Here is a 16716-nt window from a genome sequence, read left to right on the forward strand (position 1 = left end):
GTATGACCCCTTTAAGATATTTTTGATGAAATCCGAGAGCTTTCTGACCCTGCATAGACAGCAACACAACTACCACATTCGGCCAGAAAGGTAGTAAGGCCATCGTTAAAATAGTCCATGTGATACTAGTGTTTCAATCCTTAATTTTATGAAGCTATGAGAATACTTTTTGTGCTCAAAGAAAACAAAAATAACTTTATTCAACATTTTCTTCTCTTCCATGTCAGAATTCGACACGTGTTTACAACAGTACCATGATGCATATGTATTCTTGTAGCTTCATAACATTACAGTTGAACCACTGATGTCACATGGACTGTTTTATCGATGTCCTTACTACCTTTCTGGGCCTGGGAACATTTCAGTTGCGTTGCCGTCTTTGCAGGGTCAGAAAGCTCTCGGATTTCATCTAAAATGTCTTAATTTGTGTTCCGAAGATTTAGGGTTTAGAATGACATGAGGGTGAGCAATTAATGACAGAATTTTCATTTTTGGGTGAACTATCCCTTTAAAGAATCATTATGACGTTTTATCTCATTGACATTTTCAGATGTAGTTCTTTATAAGTACATGCATTCTGAGCACGTCCAAACTGTAGCTCTTTATCAGTGTTCTGCTATAAAAGGATAGTGAATCATCTGAAATAGTGAGAAAGTGAGAGTGGTTTCTGCTGGCAAAAGCAAACGACTACTCCTCTGCTTTTCTCACAAAAGCACAGGGTGGGGGCACAGAAGAAGTTGTTGAAGGAGTGAGAAGGAAAGAGATTTATTCCAAATTAGTGGTTATAGTTCTTTAGTCCCAAAAATGAGTTAAAGGGTTAGTTCACTCAAAAATGAAAATTAGCCCATGTTTTACTCACCCTCAAGTCATCCACCCAGAACGGCTTCCGTGTACGACAGTTAACAGAAGTGAGAGAAAATTGTTGGTGTTTTTTTTTTTTTTTCTTCTTACAAAAACGCATTGATTCTCTACAGGAGGCCTTTATTCACCCCCTGGAGCCGTGTGAGGCACGTTTTATTATGGATGGGTGCGTTTTATTTGACTACTTTTGGACTGTTGAAAAAAAACACTCACCCACTGCCATTATAAAGCTTGGAAGAGCAAGGACAATTTTTAATATTACTCCAATTGGAATCATCTGAAAGAAGAAAGTCATATACACCTAGGATGCCTTGAGGGTGAATAAAACATGGGCTTTTTAGGGATAGTTCACCCAAAAATGAAAATTCTGTCATCAATTACTCACTCTCATGTTGTTCCAAACCTGTAAGACCTTTGTTCATCTTTGGAACACAAATCTAACCCTGCAAAGGCAGCAATGCAACTGAAATGTTCCCAGACCCAGAAACATTGTAAGGACATCGGTTAAACAGAATTGTTGAATAAAGTCGCTATTTTTGTTTTCTTTGCACACAAAAAGTATTCTCGTAGATTTGTAAAATTATGGTTGAACCACTGATGTCACATGGACTGTTTTATCGATGTCCTTACTACGTTTCTGGGCCTGGCAACATTTCAGTTGCATTGCTGTCTATGCAGGATCAGAGAACTCTCGGATTTCATAAAAAATATCTTAACTTGTGCTCCGAAGATGAACAAAGGTCTTACGGGTTTAGAACGACATGAGGGTAATTAATGACAGAATTTAAATTTTTGGGTGAACTATCCCTTTAATTCAGTCAAAACCTTCATCTGATCAACAAGATAAGCATGCAGTTATTAGGACTTTAATGGATGTTTCTTTAACAACGTGCCCTTTTATGTCTCAGGAGTTGAACTGAAACATTTTAATGTACATTCATAATATATATTTGCTACTTTTCAAATTACTTTTATGTATAGATTTTTTACATGTTCATTTAAATGGGGAGTCATCTCAATTATCACCAGTAAAATATGGAGTGCCACAAGGATCTGTCCTAGGTCCTCTGCTATTTTCGATAAAGGTACAAAACTTGCTGGGGCAGTACCCTTTCAAAAGGTACTAATATGTACACTTAAGGTACTAAAATATATATTTAAAGAGCTAATATGTACCTTTAAGGTACTAATATGTACCAGTTAAGTGTAAATAAGGTAAAAAGATGTAGGGATACCTTAGGGTATCACCCCAGTGACTGCTTTGTACTTTTGTCCTGAGAGTGTATAGTTGTAGGAACTCCCATATGTGAAGGTGAGCCCCTGCATGGTATTGAATGGTTGTGTTATGGTTGGCAGCTTAATGTGGAATAAGCAACTGGCGATGAATGATGTTGCTGGGCAGACAGGCGCTTGGCTCTGTGAGGCAGCAGGGTCGATCTGTAAAGCCTCTGGGTTTTACACCATCACTAAGACCTTGAGTGAGACACGAGGCATTGTCTGTAGGTGTCAAAAGAGCAGCCTGCTCATTATTCACCATGTTCCGACTTTGCTTCAGGATTACTCTGCTGTCATGGGTCACTTTTCTTCTTCCCTTCCTGTCAGTCGATTTTTTTACAAAGCGTTCTCGACTGCTAGACATACATATACTATGCATTCATAGTATTGGTATCTGGTACAAATTGAGTGTTTATGGAATATTGGCATTTAGCAAGTTTCCCTTTTGGCTGTGAACCAGATCGCTTCTGCGTCACGCTTATTGTTTTGTAGGCTGAGGGAAAGTTAGCAGATAATAGTCTGACAAGCTGAAAGATGTTAAAATCTGCTTTTGAAGTGAACTTTATTGTGTTTTACTGATTTTAGGGGTCAAAACTAATTATACAACATTATGCTGGCTTACAACAGTCTTTGGCTGCTGATGTGATATGCGGTAGGCCTGAGCATTTTTCAATACTCCAGCATTAGTCACACACAGAGAGCAGCTGTCGGATACACTTTCCTGACATATGATTACATGAAATAAACCAGATCAAAGAACAAACGTCATAGAGAAGATGTTGAGCATAAATCTAGCAGATGAAGAGTTGACCAGGGGAGTGAGGGCTTTCATTTTATCATTATCATCTCCTGATTTAGAGCCGTCTCACATGAATCATCTGGGCTTTTTAGGTTGTGTTCAAGACTTTTATTATTTAAATAGCTCAAAATTGCTCTGTTCAGAAGTTTGGGGTTAGTATGTTTTTTTTTTTTTAAAGAATACTTTTATTCAGTGAGCATGCATTAAATTGTTTAAAAGTGACAGTAAAGACATTTATAATGTTACATACGATTTTTATTTCAAATAAATGCTGTTGTTTCTACTTTCTATTCATCAAAGAATCCTAAAAAATGTATCACAATTTCTACAAAAATATAATTTAGCACAACAAATCAAATCAGCATATTAGAATGATTTGTGAAGGATCATGTGACACTGAAGACTGAGGTAATGGCTGCTGAAAATTCAGCTTTACCATCACAGGAATAAATTACATTTTATAATATATTACATATAATATATAATATAAAGCACAACAAATCAAATCAGCATATTAGAATGATTTGTGAAGGATCATGTGACACTGAAGACTGAGGTAATGGCTGCTGAAAATTCAGCTTTACCATCACAGGAATAAATTACATTTTATAATATATTAAAATAGAAAAGTTATTTTCAAATGTAATTATATTTCACAATTTTTCTGTATTTTTGATCAAATAAATGCACCTTTGGTGAACATAAGAATCTTACGGTTCATAAAAAATCTTACCGTCCCTAAATGTTTGTGCAGTAGTGTAAACTGAATATCAAAATATGACTCATTTTATCTCTTTCTTTTAGGTTCAGACCACATCCGAGATAAAGACGGCCTGTGGTCAGTTCTGGTATGGTTGTCCATCCTGGCAGTGCGTAAGCAGGGGGTGGAAGAAATAGTGAGAGATCACTGGGCCAAAATGGGACGCAACTACTTCTGCAGGTGAGCTAAACCCAAAACAGCATCTTCCCAAGCTTCATTTCTATCATCAGTCTTCATATCTCTTGTGACATTTCAGGATATTTATTTGTGTTTACTTACAGTACCCACCCTCTCAATGACTTTTCCTATGAGACAGAGTAGAGTAGGCATAATCTCTTTAATGTGTGCCTGGATTGTTTTTGCCTTTCCCATATTCACCATATTTAGCTCTACTTGTAGATGTCATGTGAAAATCCTGGGAGCTCTCCAAATTGTCACGAAACCGTGATTTATCAGTTTAGGTACTATTAGGTTATGTTTGTAATCTTTCATTTACATTGACCTAATATAGTGTTTGTTGTATTTATTTTCTATCTGACAGGTTTGACTATGAAGGGGTGGACAGCAGGGCAGCGTATTACCTCATGAGAGATCTGGAAGCTGTTATCACTGATAAAGCGTTTACCACTCAGAAGTTTTCTGTGGGCAATAACATCTACAGTGTGGAGAAGGCTGATAATTTTGAGTACATTGACCCAGTGGACGGCAGTGTGTCCAGGAAACAGGTCAGTTCAACGCTTCGAGAGAACATGAGAGATGACCTGTCAAATTGCAGTCACACTAGAGTAGACTTTCTGCTAAATTAATGTCCATTCATATGCATTCAATTAGGAGACAGAAAATGTTGCTTCACAACAGCAAAATATTGTGTTGCTAAATAGTTTTACAGTACATTTTCAACATGTTTTCTGCTGGGTTCAGCACGTGTTGGTAAGATTTTGTTAATATTATGCTCACCAATTAAGGCTACATTTATTTGATCAGAAATACAGTAAAACAGTAATATTGTGAAATATTATTACACTTTAAAATAACTGTTTTCTATTTGAATATATTTTGAAATATAATTTATTCCTGTGATGGCAAAGCTGAATTTTCAGCATCATTACTCCAGTCTTCAGTGTCACATGATCCTTCAGAAATCAGTTTTATATGCTGATTTGGTGCTCAAGAAACATTTCTTATTATTATCAATGTTGAAAACTGTTGTGCTGCTTAATAGTTTTGGGAAAACTGTGGTACATTATTTTAAGGATTATTTGATGAATAGAATGTTCAAAAGAGCAGCATTTACATGGAATATAAATCTGTTGTAACATTATAAATGTCTTTACTGTCACTTTTGAGACATTTAATGCATCCTTGCTAAACAAAAGTATTGCTTTCTTTGGGGAAAAAATCAACTGTTTTAGATGATACAAGTGAATTTGGGCAACTTTATAATGTGCAGTATAAAATGGATGTTCATTTTGAGATTTACATTTAACAGTGTTATTAAATTATTATTGTTTTTTTTTTTAAATGAACTTTAAGTGAGTGTTTAATGATGGCAAAGGTCATCTAGATGAAAAAAATTATATTGTACTGCATTGTATTGTATTATGGCAAGACGAGACGAGAGCCAAACTACGAACATGATCATGCTTTAAACTGCCCGAACAAAAGAAAATGAATCTTTACAACATGTGTGTTTAATTAATTTGAAATGAACCGTGTAAATACTTGTGATTTGGAGATGAAAACAAATGTGCGCATTGGTCCCTAGTGCACCTTATTCATCTGAGATAATGGGGAAATGTCAGAGATTTTGCAGCTTAGTCGCTCATATAAAGAGCTGCCAGGGGTTTGTTAAGCATTAAGGTTTTATGCTCAGCAATTATACGCTATTTAGTAGGGCACGCGTCCTGTTGTGCACACGGACTCGAGTGGGATTCCTTGTTTGGGCATCTACATTCACACTTAGCTGCTTATGTGTGTACGGTATATACGGCATGACTGAAATGAACAATATACACGTGCCGAGACTCTGTTAAAATTTTCATTCAGCTGCTCTCTCTCTCTCACTCCTTTTTTGGAGGATGTGCTAAAGCACAGAGTGCTTGATAGTAACGGGAGAAGGATGTTTCAGTAGATGCTTTATCTTTATCTGGCCTGGATTTGCTGTACCAAGATGCAGAGCCCTTTAGTGGTCTGTCGCACACACATAAACACTTGCGTAGCCTTGTGTTTGAAGTTTACCCAGCTGACTCACTCTGTTCTGACCTGGAATTTGTGGAAACCACCTTCTCCCTCTCCAGAACAATCTCTCCGAAGACAAAAATGATGTAGTTGTGGCATCTACCAGCAGGGGGTTACTGGATGTTAACCAGCCAAACCTTGACCTCTTGACATTAGCCTGACACTTTACCCTTTGCGTTTCGACACCTCATCTACTTCTCATCTCATTTATATCTCAGGGTAGGCAATCGTTGTTATACATTACCATTCAGAAGCTGTGGGGTCAGAAATTAATACTTTGATTCAACAAAGACACAATAAACTAGCCAAAATTGACAGTATATTTATTTATTTACTTACTTTTGTTTTAAATAAATGCTCTTTTTGAACTTTCCATTCATCAAAAAATCCTGAAAAAAAATTACGGTTTACACAAAAATATTAAGCAGCACAACCGTTTTCAACATTGATATTAATGAATGTTTCTTGAGCAGCAAATTAGAATGATTTCTGAGGGATCATATATGACACTGAAGACTGAAGTAATGCTGCTGAAAATTCTGCTTTGCTAGAACAGGGGTAAAGTACATTTTAAAATATATTCAAATAGAAAGCATTTCTTTTCAATTGGAATATTATTTCATAATATTTTTGATCAAATATGTGCCATATTTGTGAGCATAAGAGACACTGTACACTTCAGATTCATTTCTTCTTTATGAGCCTCATGATTTGGTGTGATTTGACACTGGTGACATGGGGTCACGGCCTGTCGCTCAGTCAGTGATCTCCCACCGACCGTGACAGTCACTTCAGTCATCCGGCCGGCGTCTCCACAGCTGAGTGTGTATTATTACAACAGACATTCCTCCCAGTGTCGGATTGTGTCAGCTGTCCCGGTCCTCCTCTCTGTGTGTCTGCAGGGGCCCACCGAAGAGACACTCAGCTGTCGGAGACCATGACACATGCAGACTCACACCAACACAAATATTACATCTATAACAGTGGTTCTGGTTTTGATTTGGGACCCAGATTTTAAATTAGACATCAACACTGGGTGTCCATAAAATTCCAATTAATAAGCACAATAAATAGGCAAAATTTTTTTACATGACCTAGGTGTAAACAGAAAAAATACAATTTATGTAAATGTATTGTAAATGTACATATATTTGTAAATAGTTATATAATCCCAATAATTCACTGTTATCAGCACAAACTATGTTGCTCCTGAATCCTGAAAGTATTTTTGAGGATAAGTGCATGTCTTTTCCATCTACCTAATTTGGGCAGGTGCTTTCAAATGGCAGATGAATTTCTTCAAAATACTGTTGAGTTTGATTGGATGAACAGCCTTTGATGTCAGCAACATAAGATATGGGATGTTTTTTCTCTTTTTTTTAAAGCGTGGTCAAGGGAGAAACTTTGTGGTACAAGCCAAACTTCTTTTTTAAATACACTTTTAAGCAACTATGAACTAAACTAATCGAAATTTGATCTAATATTAACTGTCACTGGACTGCTGACCAGTTTTCTGATAGAGTTTGGCTCAGAATAGAGTTTTTGCTGACATCTAGTGGATAGTTTTATGAATTACAAGGGAAATCCAAGTAGTAAAACCAGCCTAGATTTTCATAAATTTCCATTTTAAAAGAGCCGTAACATGACTGTGCCACGTTGAGTGTTCAACGTTTTCACAGTTTATTTGTGCTTCACATCCCAAATGTTTTTTGAAATTATATTGTGGTATAGCATACTAGTTAATGTTTTGGGCTGGTAACTGAAGGTTGTAGGTTCAAGGAACAACTCAATGATCAATCAGAATTGTTGGCACTAAAATGAACTGTATTTCTGTTTCTGCACTTGTCCTGCAGGGCCTAAGGATCATCTTCACAGACTCGTCCCGAATCATCTTCCGGCTCAGTGGTTCTGGTGCTGGAACCGGGGCCACTGTTCGCATCTACGCCGAGAGCTACGAGAGAGACCCAGAGAGACACAACAGAGAGACTCAGGTGAACACTTCACTTTAGCTATTCAAATAAATTTACCTAAAAAATCGGGTGTCGGAGCTGGTAATGACGTCACAGTATAGAAGTCAGAAAACCAAGATGGACGTGTCCATTGTTAGCAATACCAGTCGATTAAAAACACATAAAAAGCGGTATTTTGCACAGATAATGCCATAGTATCATGTCCATACATACAGTTTGGATAGTACTGTGTGCACCACTGAGTTTGAGACACAGACAAACATAAGTGCTAATAAACAATATATTACTACTGTTTCTCTTTTGCTGATGCACTGAGCAGCCATATTGGATTCTGAAGTTGGAGTTCTTGTGATTCCTATGAGATTCCAAGTCAGAACTCCCACTTGGGAGGGTGTTCCAGTTAAAAGTCCTAATGGGAACTCGGAATTTCCAACTTCCAAGTACAAATGGAATGTGGCATAAATGTGCTTAGCTAGCTATAGTTTAGTTATACAATGATAACAAAAGCACACTTCTTAAGTGTAAGAGTTAACTTGCATGTATATAGTAATATGTTTGGAGAAAAATCTGTTATTGGCAACTTTTGCCACATATGAGTTATTGATAAGTTACTTTGTTTGTGTTTTGCTTGTATACGAGTAATATGTCATCTACTGCATGTGAAGAAATTAATTTATTATTGTTATCATTCATATGTCCTCATGCCTTGTTACCAGCTTCTGAATTACATCAGTCCAGTCAAACAAAGATGTCATAGCCAGTGTTGGGGAAAGTTACTTTTAAAAGTAATGCATTACAATATTGTGTTACTTCATTAAAAAAAGTAACTAATTACGTTACTTAGTTACTTTTTATGGAAAGTAATGCGTTACGTTACTTTTGCGTTACTTTTTTAATCTGGACAGGGCTTGCTTGTTTGTTTTTAAATGAAAAAAGTTCTATTTTTGGCACCATGACCATTATTGTTCTAAAAAAGGTTCAGTACAAGTTTAGCTCAATCGACAGCGTTTATGGAATAAAAAATAGTTTGATTCATCTCTCGATTTCTAAAAAAAAATCAAAGTTACAGTGAGACACTTACAATAGACGTGGATAGGGACCAGTTTTGTTGGTTTTAAAGGTGTCCTATTATGCTTTTTCATTTTTTGAATTTTAGTCAGTGTGTAGTGTGTATGTTTGGGCATAAAAAAGATCTACAAACTTACAAATTTCAAAGTCCACTCCAAAGGGAGATATTTCGTTTTAAAAAAATCCCTTTTCAAGAACTACAACGAACGACTCGTTTGGACTACAGCATTTGTTTTCAGGGTTTTGTGATATCACAAATCGGCCCATTAAAATATCATTAAAATAATTCCTGCCTACGGAAATTCGAATGGTTGGGGGGTGGGGAGGGGCGAGGTCGTGGTTAGAACGCTTGGTTGAGTGAGTGCATCAGACGAGACGACGAAGAAGAAGTGCTGCTGCAGAGTTAGTGCATCAGAGAAAGACCCGGAGATCGGCTGAATGGATTAGAAAAGGTTAAAACTCAACTGTTTAACTCTAGGGGAGTTGGAAAATGAGACTATTTTCAAAAATAGCGGAGTGTTCCTTTAACTAAACTTGTTGCTTTGGCAAGGGGCAGGGCAGTACTGAAACACCGTCTAAACTGTTCGCCAATCACAATGCACTGGGATAGCTAACCAATCACATCACATTTCGTTTTTCGGAAGGCGGGCCTTCATCGAACCCAGAACTAATCGAGCCGTTTGTGCCAGACTGGGGAGAAAGGTATCGTAAATAATGTAAATTATGTAAAAAATTTTCGAACCACCAAGCATGAGAGCATGTTCTAGTACACCCCCAAAACAAATTCAAGACATTGTAAAAGAGCATAATAGGACCCCTTTAAAAACAGAAATGTGAAGCTTATACTTTTATAAAAACACTTACATTAATTATTCTGTTAATAAATGTCATGGTCAATTTTTAAAAATTTTTTTTAAATTGGATATAACGTTATAGAGAAAAGTTTGAGTATTTCTTTGACTATTAAGTCATGTTAACATGCATATTTTTTTTACATCTTGTGGCTATACTATTGAAACGGTGAGTATTTTAATTTTTAATGTTTATGGATTTACCCGATTCACTTTGTTTATATATAAATTATTATTATTATTTTTTTTTAAGAAGAGGGATATGTGGACTTGTATTTTTGTGGTAATCAAATGTTGTCGATTCAGAATTATTCCTTTAATGCAGTTTGCCATTGTATTACATTTGTTTCATGATACTGGCAGTCTGTTTAATACGTATTTCCTCACTCTTTCTTTTGACCATTGTAGGTTGTGCTGGGTCCTCTCATTGCCATTGCTCTGAAAATCTCCAACATCCACGAAAGAACTGGACACAGAGGCCCCAATGTGATCACCTGTGACCAATCCAGCACTGCACATCAGGGGCCAAAATCACTTTCCTCACTCTTCTGATCCTTTTTTTTTATTTGTGCCTTTCACTCAGCATCACAAAGAATGTGCCAACTATTAATTTTGCTGCTCTTTTATCATTTCTCTCGTCTCCTCTCCTCTCCTCTCCTTGTTATCTTGTTTTTCTTCTTCATTTGTCTTTACAAGGGCCCCTGTATGGTATTCTTTTCTTTTGCACATGTATAAACTCATGTAAACCACTAAAAAATCCAAAGGGAGCAAAGTGATTTCTTCATGTTCAAGCAAACGCTCCTTTAATGTGTTTAATTCAATGAGAATGAGGTTAGAAGCAGAACATATGTAGACCACTCTGTGTTTTTGATTCAGATGCATGGGGTTTAAACCCTAAACCTTGTGAATTTGGTAACTGTGTGCTTTTGTTTACAATGTAGCTGTTACAAACAAACGTATTCAAAACAATCAATGAAAAGAGGGAGCAATGCCGTTCAATATGTACTCATTTCTGTGAAATTCACATTAGAAACACATCATATTCTATGCAACAGCTAGAACTGAGCTCATGTCCAAGAATGAACCACTAAAATAATAATCATAAAGATTGCCTATAAACAGTTGTGCTACAATTCCTACATCCAGTCTTGTAAGCGCTTACACTGATTTGCAATTTTCTGATCACTTTCTGAAATGTGCTGCAAATGAACTTTGTGAATAAAAGTATGAAATGAGTTAAAGGAAAATTTTCACTTTTGGCTAGCAGCTCGGCTTAAATAATGCATAGTACTTTTTTATCTTTTATTTTAAAATCCTGCATGAATCAGTTTGTTTAATGTCAGATGGATTATGTGCATTCCATTGTTTGATAAGAAACTTGCCTCTAAGTTTATTATTATTTATATTATTATTATTATATAACACTTCTGACATTTACAATACATTTCTTTGAGCCAGTGTTTAAGATATTTCCAAGGATGTTTCAAAATTCTGCTGTTCTTAGAAGTCCCTTATAAACCGTGTACACATAACAACGACTCCAATGTGAAAAACAAATGCTCCCTTTTAAATATTATTTTGATGGAAAAAAAGAATGAAACTAAATAAATACAATGACCTTAAAAATTGCATAAATAAACTTTTATCTTTTGTGTGTCCTGGCTTCTTGTTATTGTCATACAATCAGTGAGATCAAAGACTCATACATGTTGTACATGTCCATCTTCTCTCATTTCATTTCAGGGAATTTATTAAAGAATAAATAAATTCATGGATTTGACAATATAATTACAATGACTAAAACATAACATGTCTAATAATAAGTTTTTTTTTTCTCCGCTCATCAAGGCCACGTCGACTTCATCAGTACAGTAAAAAGTGCAATATTGTAAAATATTATTCCAATTTAAAATCACTTTTTTTTTTATTTTAATATATTTTAAAGTGTAATTTATTCCTGTAATGGCAAAGCTTAATTTTCAGTAGCCATTGCCTCAGTCTTCAGTGTCAAAAAGGTGTGAAAGCTGTCACTGAGGCATACTGTATAACATTATGGTACTAATATGTACCTTTAGGCTTTAAGGTACCTATATGCACTCTTTAAGGGTAAATAAGATGTGTACCTTTTGAAATGGTACTGCCCCAGTGACAACTGCTGTACCCTTTTTACCTGAGAGTGCATGATCTTTCAGAAATCTTTCTAATATGCTGATTTGCTACTTAACATTTCTTATTATTATCAATGTTGAAAACAGTTGTGCTGCTTAATATTTTTCCGTGAGACATTTTTCAGTGTTCTTTGACTCTTTAAAATAACTGCATATAGCCTATTTGAAATAATTTTTAACATTATAAATGCCTTTACTGTCAATTGCTGAATAAATGTATTAATTTCCTGCAAAAAGGATAGCTTTATTTCTCACTCACTCACTTTTATTTATTTATTTATTTAGGCCTTTTGAAAGGTGAGGTGGAAATAGGACAACAGTCAAAACGATCAAACTGCTGTTCCATACAGAAACGCTAGATGGAGACAAGTTCACATTACAGACGCTACAAAATGCCACAGAAGTTTACAATCATACTGTCAGGTGTATTTACAATAGAACAAGTTTAAACATTTTACAGAAGTGACATTTTTCAGAAATACTGACAGAGTCTTACAATGTGAGGTAACTAATATCTGGTGTGCAATTAAAATGATAAAACAATCATATGTTTGTAATAAATCCGATATAGGCTACGATGATGACGAATTTCTCTGTGAATTCGCTTTGGCGGTTGCAGTGACGAGTAGACAGATAGACGAGTGGAAAATAAGCTAATCGTCGCAAACGGTTTTTGCACGATTTCTTTTTCTTTGTTCCTGAATAACCGAGTCTGTGTCTTTAAACTGAGATTGTCTGTGCAGTCGCTATTTATCATGTTCTCGTCTAGTCCCACCTCTTCCTGCAGCAGCGCTGAGTGCGAGAGAGAGACCGAGAGAGCAGATACAGTCAGATCATATGGAGTGACGGACAGCGATGCCAGTGGAAACCCTGCAAGAGTACAGCGTATACCTGAGAAATACGGACGTCTGAGAGAATAACAGGACTAACTTCTTCGGGTACATCACTGAAATTAGCTAAAAATCAGATTTCATCAACTAACATTAAGGTGAAGTGAATTTCGCAGGCGAATCTGTATTTACAAGGGATTCTCAGTCATCATTTGCCATTTAAATGGCATGAAACGCGGTTGTCAATAGATGTTTGAAGTGCACATGGATGTTTCAGCTCTGCTCTTTTGTCTTTATGGAGAACATTGTGTGTCTGTCCATGATCAGCTGAGTGAGTGTTTATCAGATGTTGAGATGATGTTCTCAGGACAAGTTCATTTGTCAGATATGAAGTTATAAATCAGCGTGGCTTTGGGTGTATTTTCTTACAAACAAGTGAATTTTAACATGTAATTTGTTTCCAATTAAAAAAGTAAACCAGCAGTAAGCAATCATGGTAGAACCTGTTGGCTTTGTGGAAGCATGGAGAGCTCAGTTCCCTGACTCAGATCCTCCTGAGATGTCTTTGAACTCTGTTGGAGACATAGAGCCGGAGCTGGAGAAATGCAGAAACTCTATTAGGCGTCTGGAGATGGAAGTGAACAAGGAGCGCTTTCGAATGATCTACCTACAAACGCTTCTGGCCAAGGAGCGGAGAAGCCATGACTCTCAGCGATGGGGTTTCAGTAGGGTCTCACAAGGTGAGCGTAAGCCAGCGTCCATGGATGCCCATCATCAGAAATCTGATGGAAGCAGGTGTCTCCCAGCCAAACTGAAGCACACAACCGCAGCAGAGGACAGCCATGAGTCTCAGCCTTGTGTTGAGGTGGTGGGATGTGATGTCTCAGACTTGGACAGGCAGAAAAACAGAGATGGAGAAGTTGACGGGATGTCTCCATACAAAAGAAGGAGCGTTGAAGCTCCACTCAGGCCCATTGCTGGACGTGGACTTGCGCACCATGAGGCGGATGTTGTTCCAGAGTCTCCACCAAAGGAGAAGGTCACCACGGGGTTGGGAGTCGCTGCGCTTCGGTCAAACTTTGAACGTATCAGAAGAGCCAATTCTCAAACATCTGGCGAGGGGAAAAGTGAGAGGCCTTACTACGTCAACATGGAGTACCACCACGAGAAAGGTCTTGTTCGGGTCAATGATAGAGACGTCTCAGGGAAGATAAGTAGTCTGGGCAGTCAAGCTATGCAGATGGAGCGCAAGAGATCTTTGCATTCTGTCCCAGGTAATCTGTCCACTGCTTTTGGGGACATCCGTAAACCAGAGCGGTCTCATGAAAGAGCCATGGACAGTGGTTACAACTGTGAGTACGAGGAGCCTGATCTAAACCCTGGGTTTGTCAAGGACAGTTCAGTAAGACTTAATGGAAGAAGAGCACCTCAGCAGAACTGGCACCAGTCAGACTGTCAGCCCTATACGACTGTTTATGTGGGGGGCATTATGGGAGACGGAGAGGACCTGCACTTGACCTGGCCCAGGCGGTCTTACTCGCCTGGAAGTTTTGAGGATGGATACACGCCGGATTGCAGCTCCAATGAAAACCTGACATCCAGCGAAGAAGACTTCTCCTCAGGGCAGTCTAGCCATGTGTCCCCGAGCCCCACCGCCTACCGAATGTACAGAGAGAAGAGTAGCTCTCCATCCCAGCACTCCCAGCAGTCTTTTGAAAGTGGCAGCCCCCCTACCCCACAGTCCCAAAAGCGTCTCAAGCAACAGCTAGCGCTCTCTGACGCCAATGTTGTTGGTGTCCGCAAGATCTGGCCTGCTGATGGAGGCTCCAACAACTTCAGCAACAGTTTCCTTGGAGATCTGGGTAAGACAACATTCTTGCAGTGTTTACTTTTGTAACTTTACTTTTGTCTGTTTGGTGGCACGTTGATAGGATTTCACTGTCCCACAGTGAGAGTATAATAATAAGAAAAGGCACAAAGATCCATTATAATGACATTTTTGGCCAATTATTTGTCTTTTATAGGTCTTGTGCAACCTATTTAACATTTTGAAACTTTTTGACACCAAGTAGTTACAATTATGATGACCTCCTTGTGATTATTTATACACAATATATATGGCATGTGTAGGTATACATTTCATGCATAAAGACCTATTTATATTGTGTGAGGAAAACTATTGAAGAATAGTTTTGCCTTGAAAAAGAGTTTTTTATGTTGTCACTGCACTAAATCCTAAACAAATTAAGATATTATCTAGAAAATGTGTACTTTGTATTAACTGTTATTTAAAATATTAAAGGGGTCCTATTATGCTTTTTCACTTTTTGAATTTTAGTCAGTGTGTAGTGTGTATGTTTGGGCATAAAAAAGATCTACAAAGTTACAAATCTCAAAGTCCACTCCAAAGGGAGATATTTTGTTTTTTAAAAATCCCTTTTCAACAACTACAACTAACGGCTCGTTTGGACTACAGCGTTGTTTTCAGGGTTTTGTGATATCATAAAGCGGCCCATTAAAATATCATTAAAATAATTCCCGCCTACGGAAATTCGAATGGTTGGGGGGTGGGGAGGGGCGAGGTCGTGGTTAGAACAAAGCCACTAGAAGGCAAGCCTGCAAACATTAGCTGAAAAAGCGTAACAGCTAAAGCTAAAATAAACAACATTTATGAGACAGTTGTCAGATTTCATTGGTGATTTCCAATATGAAATTTAATCTTAAGTTTGGCGAACAGTTTTCGAGAATTTAATGTTTCCCCATTCAAAGAGATAGGAGCTGCACTTGCATGCCCGAGAGACGTTTCAAAGATGGCCGCCGAGTGACATGGCTTGCCTTAAAGGGACTTTGGTAATACAGACCCTCTCATCCCCCTATAGTAAGACAATCTCTGGTTAGAACGCTTGGTTGAGTGCATCAGACAAGAAGGCGACGAAGAAGTGCTGCTGTAGCGTCAAGTTTTCTCAAGTTATTACACATGCACCTGAATAATTATGTATGTAAATATGTATGTTACAATTATGAAAACGTTTTTATAATAAATTGCTGACAGTACAATACTGGACAATGATGTAATCTGGAATTTACACTTCAATTATGAGACTACAGTGTTTCCCATACATTGAGTGTGGGTGTTTTTATATCACTGTATTTCTGAAGGAAACCGACTGTATTCAGAAAATTGGATGTCATTTTAATTTAATCTTGCATGTAATGTCTGATAAAGCAACGCTTGTGAGCTGAGCACTGCTTTGTGTACAGCCGTTACCAGGGAAACCTCGATCTCTACCACTCCAACAGCGCCTCCTGCTGGCAGATAATTAATTTGCATATATATGCCACCACAAATAGAGTGCAAGTCTGTGGGAAACACTGGACTATGGTATAAATAAATTCAGTTGTATAACAGTTTCACTGCAATTCATGTTATAATGTTAGAATTAAAGAACAATAAACATAATACATATGCACTTATCTGTACATAGTAAATGCAGTTATTTTTAAGCGGTTGTTGACATCCTATCTAAGGGGCCGTTTACACGACAACGTTTTCAGCCAAAAACGGGAAACTTTTTATGCATTTTGCCTGTTCGTTTACACGACAGTGGCGTTTTGGGGACTGAAAACGCATAATTTTCAAAGTCAAAGTGCAAGTTTTTGAAAACGCCACCGTTATTGTTTCCGTGTATCTTTGAAAATGGTGACGTCATGGGCATGCGTAGTACGTGTTAGGTATGTAGACATGCGCAGTACGTGTCGATTTTAAAGGCAAGCGCAAACAAACATGCACAACAATGGCGGAGTACATGGTAGTGTTGGTGCTGCTCAAGAGTTTGCTAACGCTTCTTCAGCAAAGTGTGGATTTACTTCACCAATATTACAACCAACAGCGGAGA

The 16716-nt window shown here is 37.5% G+C and overlaps 2 protein-coding genes across 2 annotated transcripts in view; both read left to right on the forward strand.

Moving 5' to 3' along the window:
- Positions 1 to 11135, forward strand: part of LOC107724919 (phosphoglucomutase-like protein 5) — a 26109-nt gene extending 14974 nt beyond the window's left edge. Inside the window, exons 8-11 of the mRNA XM_016534024.1 lie at positions 3740 to 3875; positions 4237 to 4420; positions 7787 to 7924; positions 10231 to 11135. Of these exons, the coding sequence (XP_016389510.1) occupies positions 3740 to 3875; positions 4237 to 4420; positions 7787 to 7924; positions 10231 to 10374 (602 nt within the window). The 3' untranslated portion in view covers positions 10375 to 11135. The remainder of the gene's footprint in view (positions 1 to 3739; positions 3876 to 4236; positions 4421 to 7786; positions 7925 to 10230) is intronic.
- Positions 11136 to 12770: 1635 nt separating this feature from the next.
- The window catches only part of LOC107724895 (breakpoint cluster region protein-like), a 48959-nt gene continuing 45013 nt past the window's right edge, over positions 12771 to 16716 (forward strand). Inside the window, exon 1 of the mRNA XM_016533988.1 lies at positions 12771 to 14682. Within this exon, the coding sequence (XP_016389474.1) occupies positions 13314 to 14682 (1369 nt within the window). The 5' untranslated portion in view covers positions 12771 to 13313. The remainder of the gene's footprint in view (positions 14683 to 16716) is intronic.

Source organism: Sinocyclocheilus rhinocerous, unplaced genomic scaffold (genome assembly GCF_001515625.1).
Source record: "Sinocyclocheilus rhinocerous isolate Xijiao unplaced genomic scaffold, SAMN03320098_v1.1 scaffold515, whole genome shotgun sequence".
NCBI lineage: Eukaryota > Metazoa > Chordata > Actinopteri > Cypriniformes > Cyprinidae > Sinocyclocheilus > Sinocyclocheilus rhinocerous.